At 38.7% G+C, this 27,211-nt stretch overlaps 2 protein-coding genes across 4 annotated transcripts in view; one reads left to right on the top strand and one right to left on the bottom strand.

The window, feature by feature from the left end:
• The window catches only part of socs7 (suppressor of cytokine signaling 7), a 31,504-nt gene extending 29,625 nt beyond the window's left edge, over positions 1 to 1,879 (bottom strand). For both annotated transcript variants that reach the window (XM_030132597.1, XM_030132606.1), the window contains exon 1: positions 51 to 1,879. In XM_030132597.1, the coding sequence (XP_029988457.1) occupies positions 51 to 1,552 (1,502 nt within the window). In that variant the 5' untranslated portion in view covers positions 1,553 to 1,879. The remainder of the gene's footprint in view (positions 1 to 50) is intronic.
• Positions 1,880 to 14,338: 12,459 nt separating this feature from the next.
• The window catches only part of gpr179 (G protein-coupled receptor 179), a 40,723-nt gene continuing 27,850 nt past the window's right edge, over positions 14,339 to 27,211 (top strand). For both annotated transcript variants that reach the window (XM_030132435.1, XM_030132427.1), the window contains exons 1-2: positions 14,339 to 15,857; positions 19,004 to 19,112. In XM_030132435.1, the coding sequence (XP_029988295.1) occupies positions 14,932 to 15,857; positions 19,004 to 19,112 (1,035 nt within the window). In that variant the 5' untranslated portion in view covers positions 14,339 to 14,931. The remainder of the gene's footprint in view (positions 15,858 to 19,003; positions 19,113 to 27,211) is intronic.

The raw sequence follows: 27,211 nt of genomic DNA, 5'->3' as shown, positions 1-27,211 counted from the left end.
GTGTGTGTGTTTGGGTGTGGTTGTGTGTGCTTGGGGGTGGTGCTGCTCACCTGTCCGCGTCCTGCTCAGCTCCGCCAGTGCTCGCCATGTCCACCAGACTCCCGGCAGAAGATACCGAGTAGGTCACTGAGGGCCTTTTGTCCAGGAGGTGATTGGAGCCGCTGCAGCTTTTAGTCCGGAACAGTTTACTCAGACGGATCTTTAACGAGCCCTTTTTCGACTTCCCTGGAACTTTGAGGGTCTTATCCGCCCCCCGGCCTGTGGGAGTCCGCGGCGCACTGGCGCACCGCTCCGGCCGCCTCCTGGGCGTCGACGCCAGGCTCAGGTTCGGGCTGGTGGCCCAAGGTGAGTTCTGCACCGGAGTAGGTGACGGGGACATGGCTGAGGCGACGACCTGTGCCTCCCCAGAGCCGTGCAGGCTGCATACCTGTGCGTCAAGGTGAGCCGCCGCAGCAGCCTCGGTGGGCGTCGGGGCCATGCCCTCCACCTGCCTCCTCAGCTCCGCCTGGAAACTGCTGATGGAGAAAGCACCGGACATCTTCTGAACTATTTCCCTTTTCCTCTTCAGTAAAAACTCCTGTCTTCCGTTCTCATCATCCGTCTCAGTTTCCGGGCACTCGTCCATACCCAGGCCGTCCACGTCCCCGCTCCCCAGCCCCTCCAGCACCAGCAGAGCGTCGCTGGTCTCTGTCGGGTCATCCCCGGGCTCCACTCCCCCTCCCACGGGCCCGTGTGCACCCTGACACGAACACCGCGGGAGCTCCCCGGCTTTAAGCAACATTTTGGGCACCGCACCGACCCCCAGCTCCCCGAACCGCCGGGCCAGCTCGAACACGGCTCCGTCTCTGTCCCTGGTGGCGCATCCCCATGTGGGGTCCATCAGAGGGTTGGACCTCTCCGACAACAAGGGCCACTCGGGCGGGGTGGAAATGAGTCGGTGTCGGCGGCAGAGCTCCGCCGCTCCCTGCATGTCTGCGGACACGGACACCGGTGAATGTCCCCAGGTCTGGTCCAGGAGGTTCTGCTGCTGACCGTCTCCTGGACTCAGGGTGTTGTTATTGACAGCCGGGCCGGAGCATCCGGAGCCCGGGCTCTGGTCCAACCCCAGAGCATCCCTCGGCTGATTCCGACGGTCTAAGTCTAAAATCCCCTCTCCGTTCCGCATTATATTTGAAAAGACCAGCAGCTGAGGCCGTAGGCCGGGGCTGGGGGCGAACTCAAAGCCCGGGGCCTCCATGGGGTTCTGCGGCGGAGGAGCGGCGGACAGCGGGGCTCGGCTCTCCGCCACCCCGGCGTCAGGTGCAGCCAGGCCGTCACCGCTCGGCGGGGCTTTGTTCAGGCGGCTGCTGGGATGCTCGAGGCCTACCGACGGATCTCGACTTATATCCAACCCCGGTTTGACGCCGCTGTGAGCCAGGACCTCCTTCCCCAGCCCTGCCACCACTCCTCCCGGCGGTAGATTCCCGTTTTCTGCGTCCAAGCGGTCATCCTCGGCCGCGGAAACCAGGCGCATCAACACGAAATCGGGCGACATATCTTGCGCGTTGTTCATAATTATTCCTCAGGATCGCGAAATGAGAAATATTCGGCGATCTGCTCTTCACATAGCTAACCGCGGAGATCGCTTCCCTATAATAAAGAAAGGGCCAAGCCGCTGATGCCTCTCATAAATAGGCTATGAGCGAAACTGGCAAAAAAAAAAAATATGAGGCGTTTTTTCATCCTCCTCCCCTCCGACAGGATGCATCCATCTGTCAGATCTCTGGGAAATGGGTGCAGTTGTCTCCCGGCAGCAGGCGGACCCGTGGGTCAGACATGCGGTCTGATTTGAGCGGAATAAAGCGGTGGAGTCTCCGGTCAGTGACCAGCGTCTGCCTCCGTTCAGCCCCACCCGCTCCTCCTCCACCTCCTCCTCTTCCTCCTCCTCCTCCTCCTCAGCCCATAATGCACTTTATGAGCACCGATGATGACAACTGTAAATTAGTCTGTGGCATTTTAATATCACAGGGCGAAGCCGATGTAAACAGCTGATTTCTGTTTTGATTCCTTATAAACAGACAAAGGTTAAAGGGAAAAGAAAACACTATTAATGCTGCACTGCCTCCTTTCACTGTGACAGCTCATTCATTCAGGAATTCACGACACTAGTGTTTCTGTGGACGCTCTGCAGGCTGACATCTTATTCATTTATTCCATTATTTTGACATGTAAATGCTGGACTGATGCTCTTTGTTTTCTTTTTTTCTCTGAATGTTTGAATGTGTTTATGTAATGTAATGTGAATAGGCTTGATATTCCATTTTTAAATTATTGTTGTATTGTTGATTCCATTTTTATATTATTGTTGTTTTTTTATATTGTTGATTCCATTTTTATATTATTGCTGTCATATATTTCTGTGTTGAAAAGCCCAAACAGAGGCAGGAGCTGCAAGCTCAGTCCTATATTATATACTCTTGCAGAACATCTGATGTTCTTTATGTCCACTATGTTTCACTGCATTATCTCTGATGAATAGATGAATGAATGCATTGAATGAATAGGTTATTTTATAATGTTATTGAGCTAATACACACAAGTCAGTGCAAAGGTAACCTAATGTTTCCACAGCCAGTCTTCAAAATGCATCACAGAATTAAGTTTTACAGATTTTGTAGTTTCACACTCTGCTTTTTTGACAGAATGATCTACAGTGACAACGCAGAACAGATGTTTTAACGTTTTGTTAATTTATTAAAAATAAAAGACAGACATATCTATGAATGAAACACCTTTGTCAACAATGATTCATGTTGTTACAAGTAAAAGTATTTGTTGCACGAAAAGTCTTCAAATCAATTTCTTATGTAAATGCAGACTGAGAAAATATTCAAATACAGTTTAAAATTTTTGCATTAAAGCCTCGTCCAATATAATCATTATCAACACATTATCAATCATAAAATGGTGCTTGACTCTGTTTTACTATTATATATGATGTTTTGGTTCATTTTGAGATTAGGCTCATTTTATCTACATTATAATCTACAGTAATGCATCACATTCTATAAGTCACTGTTGTAACTCACTGATCTATGTGGCTCTAAAAAGTCGACTCTGCTCAGAAAAATTTATGTTTTCATCTTTGTGATGTTGCATTTTCCAGTCAATCCAAGTGGTTTACAAAATTGTCATAAGTATAACATTAGTCTCTGAGGTGTAATGGAATAATTTAGTAAATATAAGTAAATACAGAAGAAATGTGTTGATGGTCCTACAGCTGTGGCCTTCTACTCAGTCTTGTCTGTGATGAGACTGAGTAAAACGTAACTCGATACCCGGGACTTCATAATTATATCCAATGAGTTTGATTAGGCCCAAGTGTAAAAGCATCTCAAGGACTGTTGACAGAAACTGGATGAACCAGAGCTCAGTTCTGTCACCACAAATCATCTGAATACTTATACAAATGGAATATTTTAGTCTTTTAGTATAGGTTAGGTTGAAATTTCTCATCCATAAAGTGGACCTTGAGAAGCAGGATACATAGACAGAAACATAATTTACACAAAAACCATGATCGATAATACAAAAAGACAAAAAAAAAAGAGAGACCTTGGATTCAGTTACAGATAATCCATCCAGTTCAACATTTAAACTCCTTATTAGAGGGAAGGGGCATGGTTTTTGGTTCAGTTTGTTTGTTTGTTTGTTTCTTTATTTGTTAAACTCTAGCAGCAAAACCATTCTTCAATTCATACTAAATTGTGTTTATAGATTGCCAGTGACCCAGAATAGATCTGACTAAATTTTGGGAACAGTAGGTCAAAGTTCAAATTTTTTATGAATTAAAAAAAAAAAAAAAAAAAGTTTTCCCCATTTACTTATAATGGGCAAAATTTCAAATGTCTGCAGCAGCAAAGCTATTGGTTGAATTCATACCAAATTGGGTTTATCAACTGTCAGTGACCCAGAATAGATGTCATTACATTTTGGGAAAAGAGGTCAAAGTTCAAATTTTTATGAATTTTTGGAAAAAAAAAAAAAAAATCTCCCATTTTCTTATAATGGGCAAAATTTCATATCCCTATAAAAAATAAACTTTGTTTCAATTTACTTCAAACTTGGCTCATATACGGAGGCAATTGATATGCTGGCATCAGCACACACATAGACATGATGACATCAGTTGGATCAATGCCAAAATAAGGTGCAATATGTGCAAGGGGTGGGGTTTGTTGTGTGTGGCACTACATTTGGTGCAAATTATTTTAGTAGATACTTTTCATTATTTTTTACATAGAAGTCATAGAAGTCTGAAACATCCTGAGGTAAACAACTTAAACTGGGAGGTCGTTGGATGAGATAGATCATTTATCATGTCGAGTGCTTTCTTTGCTGTATTTACCTATCTAGACAGTCTATCTTTACGTTTGACATCCAGATGTCTGTACCGAACTACCATGTAGAAAACACATTGCATTCTACTAGATTATTATCCATTATCTCCCAAATTTGTTTAATTTTTCAATTTTATTTCATAAATTAATAAAACACTCCAAGGCCCTTTTTGCTTTGTGCCAGTGGAGTATAGATTTGTAGTTTCCATATTTTTTCCACTCCACTCTGAAATCTTATGAAAATATGTCATAAATAAAGTATATTTTATTTTATTTTATTTTATTTTTTAATTTAATTTAATTTTATCTTATTCTATTTTATTTGTCAATTTTACATAACTTTCCATCTAGTTACTTTTTTATCTAATGTCTGTCTTGTTTTGTCATTTTTGTCTTGTTGCTGTTTTCCCTTACTTTTCCTTTGTTGCATCTTTTACAGCATTTGTTTTTGTTTGTTTTGTTTTATTTTGCTTTTTGCATTTCACATTGATTTCAGTTTTCATTAGGACAATGAATCCACATATCATATTATAGTTATTTATTATCTTCTGTTGGTGATCCAATAAATTGAGCTCTACATGAAGTTTGGAACACATAACGTACCCTGATGAGGAGAAAATGTACTGAAGTGAATCCAGTCTGAAAAAAAAAATATGACAAACATGAACTGGTCTGAAAACTTGACATTAATGTTGTTATTGTATTAACGTGGAGTAAAACGCATTGGACTGATCGAGAAACATATTAACTGTCAATTAATTCACAAATCTACATGTGAGGAAATGTTTGTATTGTTTTGATCTACATCTTTCTCCTGATGCTAACATAGATATTAATATTTTTAAGACATATCATCAAACAGGATTAAAAATATCTGCTTCTTCTGTTAATCGTTGGTCGTTTCCGAGAAAAATCTTAATCTGTTAAGTAACTCAAGTAAATACTGTGCAGATATTGTACAAATTATTTTCCTGCTATTTTTTATTATACCTGGATGGAGTGACTGTAATGTACAATTTCCCACTGGAATTAATAATGGATTCTGATTCTGATTCTGAACTACAGCTAACAGAATATACAGAGTAGGGAGGAAATCTAAAGTTTGCACTTGTATAAAGAAGTCATTACAGGAAAATTTGAGGATTCCAGTCAGATTTAAACACTATAGTTATAAGCAACGGAGTTATAAATAACATTTTATGAGGTCACGGAAGTATTTTTTCACAGCAAAACACTCAATAAAATTGAAACAAGAAAGCAAAACAGAACCAATATCTGTTCAGTTCTGATGTTTCTGTCACGTTTTTATTTATTTGGATTTATTTTGATGGTCTAACATCTGTAAAGTGAGAAATAATTTTTTTGTTTGTTGTTTTGTTCCACTGGATTTCAAAATACCTTTAAAATGCACACAGACAAAAGAAAGAACATTTCTGTATTTCATGTCACTAGTAAAATCAGTCATCTCTCCAACATTAACCCTTTTTTCCACTTCCAGGTCCATTTTAACTTGATATCATCTCTTTAATTAGCTCTGAGTTGTTTTATAGCTCACATTTAATGAGATGCTGGGACTGAAAGAGACTCTGTCTGGCTTTCTCCCAGATGTGGATGAGTTTATTAAGTCCTCTGTCAGCGGTTTGTCACTATTTCACTGTGCACTGTGCTGTAGCTCAAATCCACTGCCTGGTGCACGCAGGTTTTTATTTAACAATAATATAATAGTAACATCTTTTAAACCAACCAGGGTCAAAGAGTTATTATTTACTTATCAAACATGCTTATATTTAATATTATTTGCAGCTATGACAGGCACAAATAAACCAGTTTATGGCCTCTGGTTCAAAACCAGTTTTTGCTTGAAAACAATAAAATGTTAAAAAGCAAAAAACACACTTTGACAAAAGTACATTAAAATCTTTTTTGCAGTCTTCTAATCTCCAGAAATTCCTTCCAGTTGCTGCTGTTGGATCCATTTTATACCAGAGTTTGTACAAGATCACAAGGGAGCTTCAAGTGAGGTTGTAAATTATTGAGTGTGAGGGGTGGAGACTGAATTTAACCTATATTATGATCAACTACACCAAGAACATGTAAAATCACACTACTAATGAGAAATCCAACAGGACCAGGTTTAAACCTCAGTGTGTTGAGTGTACAGAGCAATGCAGCAGTCATTCAGGTTAGGTTTGTTTTTGGAGAATACATATGCATTTCTCAATCTCTGTATCAATATATATACACATGGAACATATAGGAAATATGTAAACAGCATCAAAAACAAAAATGAAAAACAAAACTAGAATCAGAGTCAGAATCCTTTGTTAATCTCAGGGGGAATTATTTTGTTTTACATTTGCTCCATGCAAGTATAATAAAAGCAGCAAGCAACTAGAACTAGAACAGACAAGATAATTGAAACAGTAATTTGTACAATATGTGCAAAATTAATATTATTAGGAGAAATGTGGATAAATAAGTGTGCAATTAAAAGGCATGTAGATAAATGAAACATAATGTAGTATTCCATAAGATTAGTTTAAAAAAAAACTTAGAGACGTGTCAACCTGTGAGAATCTAGATACAAATACAGGTCACACTAAACACTAACCTTCACCTTCAGAAGCCATTTAGTCCAGAGTTTTGTGTGTTTTAATACTGCGCACAATTTTATTGCCTTTTCTTGTTGTATTAAAGCCCCCAGGAACCTAGAACTATTTTTGTGTCACCTTCCAAGTTATCTTTTCTCTACACCAAATAGGTCCAAACCTGATCCTTGAGGGCCAAGTACCCCCAACTCTCGCTTCAGCATTTTTCATTGAAAAAGATTTGGCAAAATTTGTTCCTGTGCCAGTTTATATTTTCAAAACTTTGTAAACAAACAACATATATTTAACTGTAATATATAAAAAAGAAAAAATAGAAATTAAGTACATTTTGCAAAATATAAACTGAAAAGTGCCTTCTTTCACTGATAAGAAAAATAAATAAACTGGTCATTAATTAATAAATGAACCTTTCATCAACAAAAAAGTAAATACTTAGCCCCTCAAATAAAGTCATTTTGAATAATGTAAAATAGAAATGTTCTTAGAATGTTACCAACAATTAAACAAGATGAGTTTTATATTTCAGCATTAATTCTCAGTATTACCTCCGCCAGGAGGTATTGTGATCACTTTGCTTTGTGTGTTTGCGTGTTTGCATGTTTGTTTGTTAGCAAGATAACTCAAAAATTTAAGGACGGATTTTCAGGAAATTTTCAGGAAATGTTGATACTGGCACAAGGAAGAAATGATTAAATTTTGGTGGTGATCGGGGTGGGGGGTGGGGGGCAGATCTGTCTTGGCGGAGGTCTGTGCTCTCCGAGTGCTTTTCTTGTTTATTTTGTATTCAGTGCATGATGACTTATGTAACGTATTTTTCCCAAAAGATTTCAAAAACCCCTGGGGGTACGTGTACCCCACTTTGGGAACCCCTGGTTTAATATATTCTATTACAATGTTGTTTGTCTGTTCTGTTTTTCTGTTATTTGTTGAAAATTATTGGTAGTAAAAATCTAACGTAAAAGTAAATTATAAACAAAATTTTAAAATTGGACTTCAATTTAAAAAGTTGTAGGTTGTTATAGAGGAAAAAAATATATTTAAAATCATTTGAACACTTTTTTTTTTTTAGCATTTCAGTTCAGTTTTATTCACAAATAAATAAAATGCAAAGATTATGATGAAGACACAAAGGGGATTTGCAAAACTGGACACCCTAAAAAGCTGAATGGTAATTATTATACTTTCAATCCACAGGGCAATTTAAATGAACCAAAATCCAATAAAGGCACACACTATCTTAAACTGAACTTAAACCACACATAACCTAAAGTGAAACCTAAAATGAATAAATGATCCAGGGATATTTTAATTCATCAGTCAAACTGTCAGTTCAGTAAGATGCATGTGATAAATGGAGATAAATGTAAATAACAGGACATTTACAGGATTATTATACACAGTAAAAGTCCCTGGTCACATCATGATAAATGGAAGAATTGGACTATTTTCGTTTCAGCATCACACTACTAAAACAATTGTTAGTCACAAGGTTTATTATGGTCAATGTATCCCAAATGTCCCCTATGTTTGTCTTGTTTTGCAATGTACAGAAAATAAACAATAAAAATAAAATAAAATAAAAAAAATTTTAAAAAAAAGTCCCCGGTCACTTGTGTAAATGTGCTCCTCTGAGACTGCAAGCTCACAAATGAATTAATGAAAGAAATGAACGTGTAGATTTAATGTACAAGTGTTTGTGTAGTAAAAGTGAAACAAAAACTACCTGCACTGCTCTGACGTTTTGCAGGGGGGTTGTATTGACACCATGTGACCGCCAGGATGCGCTGTAGGCATTTCAACAGTGATGGATGACTCCGCTGATTCAGATCATGATGGGAGAGTGGATAGAAAACCGTAAATCCTCACTCTTTGTGTGTGCGTGCGTGTGCGCGCGTGTGTGCGTGCGCGTGTGTTAATATCTGAGCTTTTTGTGGAGTAATCAAACTAACAACCTGCAGAGCTGAATGATGATGTAATGCACCAGAGGTCAGAGGTCAGCACCATTCAATGTTAGGTGTTAGGTGTTAGGGTTAGGGTTAATATTAGACTATTATCCTGTAAATACCAGGTGTCCAGAGCACGAGTCATGGATGGGTTATGATGACATATTTTGCAAGAATGCCCGGACATATCCACTCAGGATATGTCTACCATTTCTTTGCTATCTGCTTGTTTTGTTCCAGTTTGGGACCAAAGAGTACTTGTTGTCCATCCAGTTTGGGACCAGAGCGAGCTGCTGCCCTTGAAGAGATCAGGCCATAGTGTAGGTGGGAGAAGAGTACAAACGTGGTCACTGAACCCATGCATCACCGTGTTTTGAATACCTAAGCCAATGGTGAACTGGATCAGCGTCATTATATTTGTACACTTGGTCCAATGGTTGTAATATTCATGTTCTTTCGAAAGATCTTAAACTTCCTGTTGTTTGTCAACTGCTGCATCTCACTGTATGTACTTGACTCCTTGCAAGTAAAATCTTCTGATTCCAGAATCCAGTGACTCCGTCTTTTGTCTCAGCGTGTATCACAGAATTTTTCTATCATTAGGCAACATCACTATCTCACCTTATGTGTCTCATCCTGTGGCGTAAATGGTGTCATTTTGTGTTGATATCCAACCTATTTAGTCTAATCTGGTTTTTATTTAGTCTAGTCTTTTAGTAGATACACTTATATATGACAGATGCTTTTTGGTAGTAGTAGCAGCAGCAGTAGTAGTTTATTTGGTCGTCATTTACTTTAAACAACAAACAAAAACAACAAATCCATTGTTCCATATGTAACCGGTGGTGTCGGACTCTGCGTTGTGTTCTTTTTCTCTTTTAATGATGAGACCCGCACGTGTGTGTCTTTGGAGATAGTCTCCGTTTATTGATCTGACAAAATGATAAAACAAAGACCTCCGGTCAGTACCCCATGTAAAGCGCATTCCTGCACAAACCAAATAATAAAGAAACATGTTTAAATACATTATAAGTGCCTAATACAGCCTAAACTAGCTGGTTCATGTAAAAAAAATTAAATTAACAAAGGTTAAACCAAAAATTTCTACGAACTACATGGCTGCTTACCTCTCCCATAGAAAACCGGAACAAAAGGGAGGAGGCAAAGGCGCGAAAACTCAAGTTATAGTGCGCAGCGTTACACTGTAAACGGTTCGATGGGGAACAGACCAAAACAAAAAGTTCCACACACACTGATCCGGAGGCCCACAATGTCAGGTACTAAACCAAAAGAAATTAAAATAAAATGCACAGATTTTGTGTAATTATAACAATACACAATATAATGTACCCACATTGCTGCTAGATTATTGACCCTGTTACACATATACAATGCAAAGGGTTTGGGCTGAAGTAAAGACTTATTTTATCCAAACCCTATTTACAATTAACACAATGTTTCCACAAGAAAACAAAAAAACCCCAAAAACAAACAAACAAAAACAAACAAACAAAAATAATAATAATAATAATAATAATAATAATAATAATAATAATAATAATAATAATTTCAATGTAGTCATTACTAAATATACAACAGAAGAGAATACATATTTAATTTTGATGGCAAAATCCACACTATCTCAGGAATTTCTAGTGACTTGTTATGAACACCAAACATTTTTCTATATCCATCTTGTGTACACGTTACAGGATGGATAGCATATGTGTACACTGAACCCTCCTCTGTGGCTCTTCCTAAAGTGTCTTGCAATTTTCCCCCTCTTATAGGTATCTTTTCAGGGGCGTTTTTCCCTCCTTGAGCCAAGGCTTGAACAGCAGTGTTGTTCAATATGTATTGTACACATTGTAAAGCCCCTTGAGGCACATCTGTGATATTGTGCTATGAATACAATTGACTTGATATGACATTAAGGACATTGCCAGACGTTGTTGGCGACAGAAACTCAGGATGAGACACGATATAATTTCACATGGCTGTTATTACCTCCACCAAGGAGGTTATGTTTTCATCGGGGTTTGTCTGTCTGTCTGTCTGTCTGTCTGTCTGTCTGTCTGTCTGTCTGTCTGTCTGTCTGTTTGTTTGTTAGCAAGACAACTAAAAATGTTATGGGTGGATTATGATGAAATTTTCTGGGAATGTTGATACTGGCACAAGGAACAAATGGTTAAATTTTGGTGGTGATGGGGGGACTGCTCTGCCTTGGCGGAGGTCTCCGCTTTTCTAGTTTAAAGATAAATTATTCTGTGGCAGTTTTATATAGGATTATGTAAAAGTACCACTGGCACAAATAGGACGTAGCTTAGCCAGTGTTTCAAAATATACTTCTTTAAAATCGCTGACATCCTGTATGTATTTTTTCCCCCGCTGACCACACTTCTGTATGCTTGGTCTGCATTCAGATTCTTCCTTACCTCATCTGCTTTGTTTCATCATCTTTGTGACAACAGGTTATTTGAACCACATTTTGTGTTGTGCATCTGATTCAATGTAATCATGACTAAAAGATTTCCAAGCAAAACATAATGGAGCTATTGTGTTGTACCATGCACATGCAAGGAACAAATATAAAATATTACAAACCTTAAGTGCAGAGGACACTTGTTGCTCAGATCACTTCCTTTGACAAATTCCTGATTTTCAACATTGTGTAGCTCAGCACTGAAGATACTGAGCTACCACTAAAAGTGTGAAATGTGCGGTAAAATGGTTCCAGTCAGTGATTCAATGTTTTAAATTATTTTTTACTGCTGCATTTTATCGCTGTATGCTCATTTCAACTACTTAATAAACTAATTCTAGTTTCTAGTTTAATTTACAACCATGCATCATATCCTGTAAAATAATCCCAGTGTTGCTGTCTATAAGAACCATATGACTCTAGAGAGCTAACTTGTCATGATCTGAGATTCAGCTTTGAAGCAAAGTATTTTCCAGCAAATCAAAGAGAGTTTTAAAAGGGTATATTCATCTTAAGAAAGGGAAGAAAGTCCTCATTCTTACATTTATCACAAATGTTTATATCATCTTATTTGAAGACATGTTCTTTTCACTGGACAGGAAAGGGATGAAGCACTGTAGTCTGGAATAAGAATTAGAACTGTAAAACAAATAATAAAGTTGAGTGAAAAGTACAATATTTACATGTGTGGGAGCATAAAGCTGTACAAAATAGAAATCTAAGTTGGTGACTTGTTCATTTTTTAATTCAAATTTAAAACCAAAAACAACAAAGAAATACTAAGACAGAAGAAAATGTTCAAAATGGAGCAGGATGGAGTGCAATTTATGTACTCCCATCCCCTTACCCCATCTTTTTTTAAGTCCTATGCCAGGTCCAAAAAACAACTCCAAAATATTACACCTATCAAAAATAAACTCTGTCCAAGCCTATATACGATATACATTGTATATCACAACACATTATTTATAATCTTATAATATAATATCCATGATATACATTGTATAACACTCCATTACATATTAATACGATACAATGATATAAACAACATTATAAAATAATTATGTATACATTGTATAATAATAAGTAATAATAAGTAAATTCAAGTACTCAGATTTGTACTGAAGTTCAACATCTGATTTTTAAAAAAGCATTTGAATACATTCCACCACTGTAAAATAACAGAAATGTTGCACCTCAGGCAAAATATGATGATGCTATCAAGAATAGTCTTTTGTGTGAATGGTTTATAATATGCAAGTACTTAATGCAAAGAAAGTGGGAGGAATCAATTTCAGGGAGCCCTGAACAGACTGGCCTGCAGGACAAATACACGGTTTTTATACATTATAGGCGCTTGACCTTAACCCATAAAGACCTCCACTGTCTACCAAAAGCACCTACTGATCTAAACTGTTTAATACCTGTTGATCTGCTAATCCTATCAATACATGTAAATAATTGGTGTAAAATGCAGTTTGTCATCTTTTCATGGTCATCAGATATGACCCATTTGGACGTTCAGAGGCTCCGTAGTGAATGTGGAAACACCATCATCATCATTTTCGGCAACACAAATTCACCAGTAAAACCCATGGAGTTGGATCAATGACAGTGGATGGACACACTTGTTTTTACTTTCAGTTACGGACAACTTTGCTGAAAAAGTAACTTTTTCTTCAATTTTCTCTGTTTCTGATATAATAGTCATTAATTTTAATCTGAGTTTTTATGAACATCTACATGATCAGTGAATTACATATAGGCAAATACCTGTTTTCACTGAAAAAAAAACACAGAGGATGATAAACAACTTAAGTAACGATAAATAGAGAGAAAAATCCATTTGAGAAGGACCACAGAAGTAACTCTGGGTCTTTATGGGTTCAATTGGGTCACAAGGAGACGAAAAAGTCAAATGAAACAACGACTTTAAAGTGTATCTTGGCAAAAACAAAGGAGGAATAGACATGGAAAGTGCCTTAGACACTTGTTGTTCAGGTCTTCATTGCGCAGACGCAGTAGGACATGATCTGAGAACCCCTCTTATTATTGTCTTCCCCTTTGACTGCAGCACCTTTGCTGCTCTGCAGTGAAGTCCCAGGGTGGGAGGTGGGAGTGGTGCCTTTATGTGGACCTGAGCATGAGGGGGTGGTTCTCAGACACCGGTTGCCATGGCCACCAAAACAAGGATTCTTGCCTGCATCACTCCTCTTAGTAAGCAAGCTTCATTTCCACCTTCTCTCTCTCTCTTTCTCTCATGCTGTTGCTATCTCTCCCTGAGTTCAGTCCGCATACACACGAACATACTCAAACGGAGGCTGCGCGTGCACGTGTGCGCAAGCACAGGAACACATGTATGAGGGGAATCCCCCAACTGAACTGAGAGAAATCCAGTATTTTTCCTATTCACATTTCATGTATTCTATGTGTGTGTGTGTGTGTGTGTGTGTGTGTGTGTGTGTGTGTGTGTGTGTGTGTGCGCGCGCGCTCTCTCTCTCTCTGCAAAGGAGCATCCTCATCTCCATCCATTCCATATATGAGGGGTTAATCCATCCATCCCTCCATCCATCAGCAGCTTCTTCATAGATGCTCAAATGCAGCACAGCTTAACCCTCATCCCCACCTGACTGCATCATCCGCTGCCTGTGCACGCTTGTGCACACATGCACACACACACACACACACACACACACACACACACACACGCGCGCGCACAAACACTCACAAACACAACAGATGTCCCACTCTCATCACCTTTCAACTGTGAGCATTTCTGTCGATAAGGAGGAGGGGATGCAGAGTGAATGAAGAGGAGGAGGGACCGATGGGAGGGAGGCGGATGAAGGTGGGGGGGGGGGGGGGGCGGGGGGGGTGCACGAGCATCACAAGCCGTCACCGTCAGATGAGCTGGAAGCTCTTTGGAGCAACAGATAGCAGAGCGGGGAAAAGAAGGAGAAGAAGAGGAAAAACAGAAAAGAAGAGGAGGAAATCTGCAGTTTTCTCACATCTTTCCTCTTCTACAACCACACTCTGCTCCCCTCTTCCCTCTGCCCACCTGACATGGGGATCCCCCAACTTTGAGGCTTTTCCTTCCCCCTGCCCTTCCACGCCTCCTGCGACTGTAAACAGCAGCAGCACACGGAGACGGAGCGGAAACATCACGGACGCACTGCGGAGATGCGGGAATTACTTCATGCGCACATCTTTTGCTCCCCACCACCAACCAGGACCCGCAGATTTACTGGTAGCTTCATGCGTGAGCGAGAAGAGCGTGTGCGTGTTTCGGTGCGGCACACAGATGGAGCTGTGCGCGCGGAGTGACGGACCCCAGACCCGCACACCTGCTGCTGCAGCACCACGCTGACATGAAGACCAAGAAATCCCCTCAGGAAGTCCAAACCTGTGCCAGCATGTGACCTTTCTTATTCTTAAAAACAGTTTAAAGGGGTCAAAGAGCCACAAAGGTGTAGGTGTGTGATCCCCCTCCTCCCCCTTCTCCTCTTCTTCTACTTCAGATGAAATCCACAATGGGTCCTGTTTGGCTTCTTCTGTTGGCGCTGTGTTCAGTCCTCAGAGCGCAGCTGACTCCAACCCCCCCATCAGTATTTACACAGGAGATGGACAACAGCACTGACTCTGGAACAAACACTTCAGAAGCTTCGGACATCAGCACCACCTCCACCGTGTCCAGACCCACAAAGCCTCCACCAACCCCCTCAGAAGCTCCCACAGAGAAGGTGGAGGACTGGTCACCAGCCCAGACCTTCCTGTACAGTGGGGACTCCTCTGCTCTGAAAACGGCCAGCTGCACACGGGCGTACAGCCCCCCGGGCCAGACCGGGCCCCTGCCCTACAGTTTTGACATCCCTTTGAGACCAGCGCTGGACGCACTCGCCCACACCGCCAACTTCCTCAACATGATCTTCCAGGCCAGTGATCTGCGAGAGAGCACTGTGCAGGAGGACATGGAGTGGTACCACGCTCTGGTCCGGGCCCTCCTGGATGCAGACGTGCTCATCCAGCAGGCGATGCTCACTTTTGATGCCGACCCGACTGCCCAGGCGCCACAACTGGTACTTCGTGCCATCCGTAACCCGGCCACCAAGGTCCAGACCATTGTGCTCCAAGACATGTCCAAAGCTTGGGAGAGTCTTCACCCACCCGCCCCCTCACCTGACGACAGATGGTTCAGACGGTTTAAATTCCCAGAATCCAACCAGCCAATGGCGGCCCTGTCCAAGCGGGTGCTCCTCAATGACCTCAGCACATTGGACACCCCAAAGTGGAGGCAGGGCGACAGCTACGTGACCAATCGCAGCGGGGTGCGGTGGGCCAACGCCCCCTTCCTGGATTGTCAGGATGGACGCTTTGTTCCAAGGTGGATGCTCACCCTATCCACGTCCTACTATGGCCTCAAACCTGACCTGACACCTGAGTTCAGGTTAGACACACACACACACACACACACACACACACACACACACACACACACACACACACACGCATGCATGCACAAAATATCACTAACACAACCAGGCTAATATTGATGTTTTCATTACATTCAGTTGTACTGTCATCAGTGGCCTCCTGTAAAGAAAGTATAAAGGATGAACTGGTCTGTTTCACAGGTCTGCAGCTGTGGTGTCACTTAGCACATTTAGTCACATTAACCAAAGTATGAATTTGAGGTACATGTACTTAGCATGGATATTTCTGTTCTCTACATTTTTATATTTATATTTCACTACATCACAGGGACAAATATTATACTTTTTACTTCACTACATTTGTCTGACAGTTTCAGGTCCTTTCATACTTTTTTTTTTTTTATCCCTTTTCTGTCCACTGAAAACCACATGACCACATATCTCCAATTGTGTTTTTATATATTTCTTTTGAACTGAAGGATGATGTCTTTCCTTCATTGGCTGAGTGCCAAATTCTTCTCCTTCTAACACCAAATAACTTTAAAATCTCTCTTGGATTCACTGGAAAAAGCATCAGCACAAAGCTGAAACTGTTTTTCTTGGCTCATTAAAGTTGACTTTTTAGAAACACCTGTTTTTTGCGGGACAGCAGTACTGCATTCAAATGATGACCTTACAGAGTATAATCATTGCTGTAACTGTAACTGTTATATAAAGATATCCAAATGAGCTCATCCTTAAACATGTACAGCAGTAAAATGTAACATACACATAAAACAGCAGCAAAATTAACCAAACCCCTCATATAAGTAAATAATAATCAAATGCTGACAAAGACCACTTTACTCTGCATTACATTAGTTATCATACTTAAAGTTAATTTGCCTCATAATAAGGTTTTAAATACAGAAGTTTTACTTGCAGTGAAATATTTTCCCAGTGTCAGATCTAAGTATTTCTTCCACCACTTGTCATCAGTTACAGGTAAAAGAAACATGCTTTACATAATTCATACATGAATACACATTGAGGTTGCCAACATGCTGAAGAGGTTATAAATGCACAGAAATAACAAATAAAGTCATAAAATCTCAATTCTGCTCGAACACTTGTTGGACACTGCCAATGTAGAAACAGTGCAGTGCATTTTAGTGCTATAAAGCAGAATGTGACAAGATAATAGTGATATGTTTATGATCTATAGCTGGAAATGTGTGATGTGTCACACATCAATTTTCATCACAGCTTTTCATTTTTACTGTTTGATACATTGGAGTTATATGTTTGTGTTATATGTTTGTCCTAATGTGTTGTATGTTTGTCCTAATAGACTTCATCATGTTTTTACCTCTGCCAGGGGGTATTGTGATCACTTTGCTTTGTGTTTGTTTGCGTGTTTGTTTGTTTGTTTGTTTGTTTGTTTGTTAGCAATTTTATGGGAAAACTATTCCAACCATCTTTACCAAATTTTACCCACAGATAGGCCTAGGCCCTGGGACAAACCCATTAAATTTTGGGCCAAGTAGGCCAAAGTTCAAGGTCACAGCAAGATCACAAAATCTCAAATTTTCCTATCTCTCATCATTGAGCAATTTTCGAAAATTCATTAAAAATTCAAAACGACTCCGATTAGCCTCCAATTTGATACACCTGTAGCTTATAACAATATCTTGTATCTGGCACAAAATTGTCCACATCCACTGTGGAATGCGAACTCTGGACATTTCAATTTAACATTGAAAATCCCATTTACGACAAATGTTTCATTATAACTCAACAAATGTTGATTGGAATTTAATATAATTTGACATACACATGACTGGTACCAAGCTTCAACTGTTTCTGATGTATGGAACAACCTTGAAACTGTTCAATTTAAAAAGAAATAGTCGATCCACACATGCACACCGTTCGGGGTGCTTGGCGGAGGTTTGCGTTCTCTGAACACTTGTTATGATTTGTTGTAACTTTGCTTGTGGCTCACACTTAAAACACATTTTGCTGAAAAAAAATCAAGTTTGGCTTCTCACCTTCTGCCTTTAAAACATGTTCAAAACCAGAATATTGTCTCTTGGTTGAGAATCTGAAGTTAAGAGAGAATCTCTGAAAAGGATACAAGGCCTTTTTATGTCTGTTTCACCCTCATTTGTGGCTCCATGTCGGCCTTTATGACATTTTCTGTAGCTATCTGGAAAAAAAGTTTGAAATGTGTTTGAAAATGTCAGATAAATTAATCTGAAATTTAAAAATTAATACACTTAACCCTTTAACCCCTGAGAAATTATTCTGGGTAAACGTGCTGCTGTGAATTTGCTTCTGTTTCAGTGTCATAAAAGCTACTGTGAGTATGTGCTTGTGTTCCTTTTCTTCAGTGGTTTTGCTTTACTGTGTGTTTTAGGGTCAAAACAGGTGGAATAACAGAAAAAAAGAAAGAGAGGAATTGAAGTTTTACAGGTTTTTTATTAAATAAGGCATTCAGAATATACGTCAATAAGAGATTTAACATGTTGAACATGAACTGTGAACTGGAACACACTGAATAACTTTTGGCCCAGTAGTTTTTGTTTTAGGTCTCTTTTTTTCTAAATCACTCCTGGTTCTTTTTGGCACCTGTTTGAACTCCAAAGAGCAGTTACACAGTCAAAACTTGGTAACCCCCCCCCACACACACACACACACACACACACACACACACACACATACACACACACACACACACACACACAAAGAAAATCATGACAACACTGCAAACAACAGTAAAAACCAAACATCAAAAGGAAAAGGAAAACAGTCTATTTTTATAGCGAGTCAGTCTCACTCACTGATCTGTGTTTTGCCCCCATTACACAGGTGGTGGGGGTGCACTGAGCATGCTCAGATGTCTATGGAAAGGACAAGATCTATTCTATCAGCACGTTTTGAAATGTTTCCTATCGTGCAAGCAGTTAAATTTTTATGAATATTTGAAATAAATCATATGTTCAGAACATTCACCACAGACATGTTAGGGGCTAAAGGGTTAAAGTCCACAATGATTCGTGCAGATGGAAAAGAGGGGCTGCAGGAAAATAAAAGTTATTATTCTGGTGAGTCTAATGATATTTGCAGACACACCTGTTTTTACACACTGACACATGTTCCTGTGTGTTTCCTTGTTCAGAGGTGTGATCCGTGTGGATGTCAACATTCAGGATATCGATGTGGATCAGTGTGCAACGGGAAACAACTGGTTCGCTGATACACACCAGTGCAACCGAACCAGCATGGAGGTAAATAACATTAAACAAGAGCAAGAGAAATTTAAGCCACCTTGAGTCAAAAATGTGATTTTGAGTTTCACTGTGCCATTTCTACATTTGTTGTACATGTTTCACTGTCAAAAATCTCAGTTTGTCCATTCAGTTCTGTAAGATCTTTTAAAGTCTTTGTCAATCAGGAATGTGTGTACAGATTTTACAGGTTTAATGTTGAAACTCAAAGCCATCACTGCTCAGACACTGAAAATAGGAACATCTGGTGACCAACAGACCAACACATTAATTATATTTACACATTCATATATAGCTGGTTTTAAACATGAATGAGGAGATGCAATGCAATTATTTATCAACTAACCATGTTATTGGGTAGATGTGTTTGGAGTGGAAAACACAGGAAAAACACCCTTAAGAAGGTCCTAGATGTGTTCAAAGAACATTGACCTGGGTGATCCAAAAGGACGTCGCAGTACAGCTGTGAAAACACCAAAGACACACTGTTAACAAATTCAGATCAGATCAGTCTGACCATGTTCTAAGAGGCCAAACTGTTATCAGAGTAAGATCATCAATCTCCGCACTGAAAGGCTGCCTTTGTATTATTGGAGGTATAAACTTGTGCACTTGTGGGTCATCAGAGTATGACAACATGCACAGCCCAGCCAAAAAAAATGGATTAAATAGAAAAATAGGTTAGAGCTTTCCATTGGATAATTACTGCGGTGATTAATAGGTTTCAGCTGGAACAGGTTCATTAACCCAAACTGATGCAGTGAGGAGCTTCTCATTTCTTCAACAACATAAAGACTGGACTGTGTTTCAATGGATAAAGGTCATGTGGTCTGGTGAGTCCACACTGACCCTGTTCTAGAGTGATGGTCCATCAAGGTGTGAATAGAGGTGAATGAAATAATTACCCATCATGCCTAGTGCCTACAGTACAAGCCTGTAGGGGCAGTGTTATGATCTGGGGTTGATTCACTTGGTCAGGTCTGGGTTCAGTAATGCTATGTGTCCATAAAATGCTGAAAATACTAAATATGTGACATTTCATAAGCTTATTTAATCAATACCATGGTGAAGGTGTGCTGTAATCAAAGCTAAATGTGGTTCAATGATCTACAGGAGTGTAGACTGTGTATGAACAAGGTACGGCACTGGTTTCCAACCTTTGCTTGTGACCCCATTTTAACATCACAAATTTCTGGCGACCCCAGACATCCAAAACATATACTTTTTTTTGCTAAAATTAATTTGTTTGTGATCATGTAATAGTTTGCTATACTATGTTGCAAATAAACGTTAATTTTAGATGACATTTAGTCTATATAATGTATATAATTATGGATGGAGGCAGAAAAGCCAGGTGTAGATTACTGCACAAAGTGAGAATTTGATTTTCCTTGGTCAGGATATGTACAGTCAGTCCAGCTTGGATTTACAAGGCTGACAAATAATACTGAACAAACAATAACTCAAACTATGAATTATGAAAGAGCTGCAGCATCTGAAACTGACCACAATAAACATTTGAAAGATAAACAGTACCACAGTGCTTCAGTTTCAGCTTCACAGTTTGTCATGTCTTTTATGGATTGGGATTGTCTCTCTCAACTCACCATATGTTTTTTATAGGTTAGGTTTTTTTTTAAATCAATTACTAGAAATTTCAGGCGACCCCATTTGAATTCCAGGCGACCCCACGTGGGGTCCCAACCCCAAGGTTGAAAAACACTGAGGTACAGTGTGGCTACAGAAAAATGAGACAGCAGGAAAAGGTGGTTATTTGTGATTTTCAACTATTCTTTGTGGTCAGAACATGACAAACACGTCTGAACATTTCAGAAGTCTAGAGGCCGAACATTCACAACTATTCAAATTCTTTTCCGCCAGAATATATGAGGCTAAAATTAAATAATAAAACAAAGCATTGAAACATTTCCAGGGTGTTTTATGTCATAATATAAACAAAATAAACTGTAAAGACAAAAACACTGAATAATAGCTGCTGATCTCCAAGGAAAAGGATCATAATATAATATAAAAATCTTTTAGTAATATATAACACCATATTAATCATCGTTTTATCACCTAGCTCCACTCCAAGGATTTCATTAGGCTCACATCTGCAGTTCACTGTGAAATATCACTTCAACTAGATGACTAGAGTCATTATTTAAAAGGCACATATTATATATATTTATATATCATATACATTTCAGTCACAGTTTGTTCACATCAGAGGCCACTGAGGATGAAGGCAAGGCACTTTTACTACTCCTCAGACAGCAGGACTTTCATGCATCAACATAAACATTGGCCACTGCCATCAGGGAATGTCAGCGTAGTTGTTGAGTGGCCGAGGAAGTTTAAAAAAAAGAAATATGGTAGATACCAGTTTGGAGCATCCACAGTGGACAATGTTTCCAAAGCTTCGAAAATATACTATTGTTATGTAAAATCAAATTGATAAATGAGCGTGTCAACACCTTAGTACATTGGGTTTGCTTTGAAACCACTAAGAAATAGACTTGATTTTTTTCTGTGTCTTTTAATTTCCAGTAAATTTTGCTGCCTTCAGCTAGTTAAAAACAACACATCAGGTCTTTGCAAACACAAATTATGTATGCATTTATTTACATATAGAGCTATGAACAGGTGAAATCCAAGTACAATGACAGCTGAACAGGCTTTTTAGTTGGCTTCTCTCTATAGATGATTTCTTCTGTATTGCCACCAGTCTACAGGAACCATTTAACCCATGTTTTTAGGCAGGAGTATCAAATGGTCCAAAACCAGTCTGCCAAAAGTTCCAATCTGGCCTTCAGGAGGAATTTATAAAATGCAAAAATTATGCTGAAGAATGTCAAACTCATTTCAGTTCCAAACTCCAAAATTTTTTACCAATATTCTGCCTGTCACTAAATGTAGATATGATGATATGATATGATATGATATGATATGATATGATATGATATGATATGATATGATATGATACGATAGGATACGATAGGATACGATAGGATAGGATAGGATAAATTTTATTTCAAATATAAGTAGGAACAAAATACAAAGATGAACAAAAGGCAGAGAAACCATACATTTAAACAGAACACTCCAGAGAATCGAAGGCAACACGCCAACCAAAACAGTGTTTTTGTTTTTATTCAAAATCTGCTATTTTTAATGATAACATTAAGTGGAAATTAGCACTAGTGACAATAATCTAATAGAAAGTAAAGGCATTGTATTCTATTCTATTCTATTCTATTCTACACTACATCTCTCCTTTTTAAGGTTAATGTATATTGTGCATTGTCCTTGTCTTTAAAAAAAAAAAGTCACACAATGTACAACCACCTCATTGTGGCTCCTCAACAGTGTGAGGATTACTATTGCAACAACACATCATCAGTATAAGGTAAAGTTAACCTGTCTCACGATGGTCTAAACCCAGCTCAACGTTCTATTGTGATCTGTAATGCAAACATATAAATAATAACTTTGGGCATGAAGTAGTTAAAATTACACTTATTTTTCTTAAGAAATTTCAGGGTTTTTTTTTTTGTTTTTTTTTTTGTGAAAGGATAGTCTGTAGATCCTTTTGAGAATCAGTGATGCATTTTCCCTCTGTAGTGCATAAGAGTGTCACAGCTTTACTTCTTATTATCCACTGCAAAGGACATTCCATAAAAAAATTGTATCTGTAAAAACTGTCACATCATGCTGTGTCTAATCAAGGCAATTATTTAATGTATAAAAAAAAAAAAAAATCTTTTACTTTCCAGGGTCGTAGGAGGAAATGTAAGTGATTTTATACATTAATTTTACATTTTAAGAACTACAACAAAGAGACAAATTTGGTATTAATAATAATAATTTATGGGTTATTCTGTTTTTATTTTGCTGGTCCAGCCCACTGGAGATCATATGTGGAACCTGAACTAAAATGAGTTTGACACCCCTGATTGAAGGCATCATTAATGTAGATACAGCAGGATTTAAACTACTCCCTCTAGCTGTAAATACTGTCTAAACTGTGGAAAAGCTGTTTAAACTAACTCATATTACTGACTTAGTTACATCACATAAATACACTCAAAACTATCTGCGACCTCTAAAATGTTTTAAGCCCCTCTGTCTGTGCTCATTAGTTTGCTTTTTGTCTTTTCTACTTTGCTTTCATTGACACTTGCCATCATCTGTCTGCTCCGCCGTCCCCTCCTCCACCTCATCTTTGTCAGTCAGTCTCTCTTTTCCCTGCCGGCCGGCCTGTACCATACTCAAACCCAATCCCCTACCTCTCATCTCAGCTGTCTATTTAAAGATGGCTGTGCTGGGTGGCGGGCTGCAGGATGATCTGATGGATTATGGCGATAATCCAGAGCGCTGACATACTTCCCTTTTATGCAGCACACTCAGAGAGGCCTGAAACACAAGAGAAGAACAGTACTAAAAATCCCAAAATCCACCCTTTGTCCCATCCTGTCCTACCTGGCTTAGAGGATTCGGCTGAGCAGAGTGTGTACTGGGTCACCCACTTTCTTCTGCACTGTTTGACTCTGCTGCCTGTCATTTCATAACATGATTTGCCTTTCTTGAAGAACAACCTGAGAAGCAAGTTCTCCATGTAGATGGTCCCTAAACTATATGGCCCATTCGACAGGAAAAAATATTGCAGTTGTATGTTTCTATAAATCATGGATACATACAATATCATAGGTGTGTCAAACGTATGGCCTGTGGGACGAAATTGTGAAATCTTGAAATTACACTGAATATACAGGGTGGGGAAGCAAAATTTACAATATTTTGAGGCAGGGATTGAAAGACAGTGTATGACCAATTAGTTTATTGAAAGTCATGAGAATTTATTTGACACAAGAAAATTGACATAATAGAAAATGTTTTTATTCTATGTGTCCTCCTTCTTTCTCAATAACTGCCTTCACACACTTCCTGAAACTTGCGCAAGTGTTCCTCAAATATTCGGGTGACAACTTCTCCCATTCTTCTTTAATAGTATCTTCCAGACTTTGTCGTAATAGTTTTGCTCATAGTCATTCTCTTCTTTACATTATAAACAGTCTTTATGGACACTCCAACTATTTTTGAAATCTCCTTTGGTGTGACGAGTGCATTCAGCAAATCACACACTCTTGGATGTTTGCTTTCCTGATTACTCATATGGGCAAAAGTTTCTGAAAAGGTATGGATAATAGTGTTAGATATGATTATGACATCAATATATGTTTGGTTTCAAAACAATTGACGTAGTGCCTGCTGAGAAAAAACAACTAAATGTTCATTGTAAATTTTGCTTCCCCACCCTGTATTAACAGTCAGGGATGTTAAAATCATTTTAGTTCAGTTTCCACATACAGACCAATATGATCTCAAGTGGGTCAGACCAGTAAAATAATGACATAATACCTTATAAATAATGACAATACATTTTTCTCTTTGTTTTAGTGTAAAAAAAAGGGACATTACATTCAAATGTTTCCATTTATAAACTAGCCTTTAACAAAAAAAAAGGGAGTAACACGTCCAGGCTGACATGTCTTCAGTGAAATTTGAACAATGTTCTAACTATAACTAAATATTTTGTGTATTTGTAGATCCACTGTGATCTGTAAATTGCATTGCATACATGTCAATGTTGAAACATATTGTTATTAAAATTGTGATTCTTTTTCTTACTAAATTTCAAGTTGTTCATGTTATTCACATGTCTTTTAAAGGATAGTTTGTACATGTAAACATTTTCATAATACAATTACCCCTCCCCCCGAAAGGGGAGGCAAGGGGTATTATTTTTTGGTTCAATTTGTTTGTTTGTTTCTTTGTTTGTTAACACTCTAGCAGCAAAACTATTGGTTGAATTCATACCAAATTGGGTTTATAGATTGCCAGTGACCCAGAATAGATGTCATTACATTTTGGGAAGCGTAGGTCATAGTTTTAATTTTTTATGAATTTTTAAACCCCCCCCCCATTTACTTATAATGAGCAAAAATGCACATGTCTGTAGCAACAAATCTATTTGTTAAATTCATACAAAATTGGGTTTATAGATTGCCAGTGACAAAAAATGCATATGGTTACATTTTGGGATAAGTATGTCAAAGTTCAAATATTTTTATGAATTTTTAAAATCTTTTTTCTTCTCCCGTTTACTTAAAATGGGCAATATTTCAAATGTCTATAAAACATCGATTTTGTTTCAATTTACTTCAAACTTGCCATATATATTTAAGCAATTGATATGCTGACATCACCACACACATAGACATGATGACAACAGCGGATCAATGCTAAAATAAGCTACAATATGTGGGAGGGGCGGGGTTTGCTGTGCCTGGTACCGCTTGCTTAACTTTCTTTTTCACTTTAAAACAAAGACAAAGTTTGGAGTTGTCATTTTTTAAAGGATTATTTATATGTGTTATTATTGTACCGGTGTCACCCATTTGAAATCATTGGGCTGAATGTGGCCCCTGAACTAAAATGAGTTTGAAACCCCTGCAATATAATAGTAATGTTTGAGAGTGAGAAATATATTTCATATCAATATTTCTGCAGATGTTGAATATCCATGTTTTGCTCTGCACCTTTTTTGACTTTCAATGGACAGAAGGAGGTTGAGATAGATGATATGAGGCAGAGATACAAAATTTACCAGGAAAAGACTATGGGATGACATAATCCACTTGTTAAGTCTCATGTTGTGATGCTGTAAAACTGATTTCTAGGTCCAGGTGGCGTCTGCATGTTGATTTGCAATGACTTCTTTCTTTAATATGATGCCAGTGAAGGTTCAGAAGGGGCTTAATTCATTAATTTAACTCAAATACAGTGATTGGTGCAATCTTCCATTGCCAGTGTTTTACCCGCAGCAGACTGTGAAGTGTCTGATATACAGTTTAAGATGCTGGTCCACTCACAGCAGTGCAGTGCTGTAAATCAACTATTTTTTGATAAACTGTAAATCATGACTTTATTTACTTTCTGCTGAACTGGACAGCATGGATAAAGGGCTGACAAATTGTACATGAAGTGTGAACATGTGAAACTCATCATAAAACTTTATTTTGTATAAGGGGAATCCATAAATATCCAATTTGTCAGGTGTACTTGGAAAAAAAGTCATGATCCAGAACACCAGGACCAAAACCACCAGCGAAACAACCCTATGTATCCATAGACTGTATCAGTCACTGAATAAAGTATAAAGCTCATTGGTTACACACATCTGGATTATGCTATCTTCAAGTTTTGTTCAAAAACTAAAACTCTCAGACGCTTATTTTAACAGTTGGTCAAAATATCAGTGTCTTATAATGTTGACATGCTGCATCAGCTGATAGTTTACATTATAGCTCTGTTAGCTTAGCTCTGCTTTCAGACAGAAAACAGCCACAGTAAAACCACAAATCACCTGTTTTCTGCATGGTTTGTGTTGTCAACAGCTGAACTAAAGATCTGTTTGGAATCCAACACACAAGGTCAGAACTGTCACAGTTTAGTCCGAATCAACAAATCAACAAAATGGATCAACAAATGGCAACCGAGCAAAGATAAGAACATCCCATAATAACTTTATACCTTCATAAACCTCAGAATCAAACTCACCCATGTTGAACAAAGGCTGACATTTCACCATCAAACTCCATTCTTTACATTAACAGCTGTGTCCAGTGGAGAAAACAACAACAGTGATACAGCTTTTATCCCTTTGTCAGTTTCACAGTCTCTAAAAGTTGTTTCTTTGTGGTTCTCATGCCATTTCGGCACTTTCGGATGTTTTGGTGGTGATAGTTTTCCTCCCCATGCGACACCCACAGAGTGACTCTCTACTCCCTCTAGTGGTCATATATATTGACAGTGACATGTCAGGCTGTGAATAAATTCAGTCCATACATATTACAACACAATACGCTAACATCTTTGACATTCTTCTGTGTACTGCACCTTGTATCATGTACTTGTTTAGCTTGAGAAATTTTTGATGAAGTCTTTTTTGTGCTGGGAACTGGATGTTTATTGACACTATTTCTACTGTAAGTTTATCACTTCCTGACATCCATGATAGCAATTGGTACACTGAT

Source organism: Sphaeramia orbicularis, chromosome 1, assembly GCF_902148855.1.
Source record: "Sphaeramia orbicularis chromosome 1, fSphaOr1.1, whole genome shotgun sequence".
Lineage (NCBI taxonomy): Eukaryota > Metazoa > Chordata > Actinopteri > Kurtiformes > Apogonidae > Sphaeramia > Sphaeramia orbicularis.
This window is presented reverse-complemented; position numbering and strand designations above follow the sequence as displayed.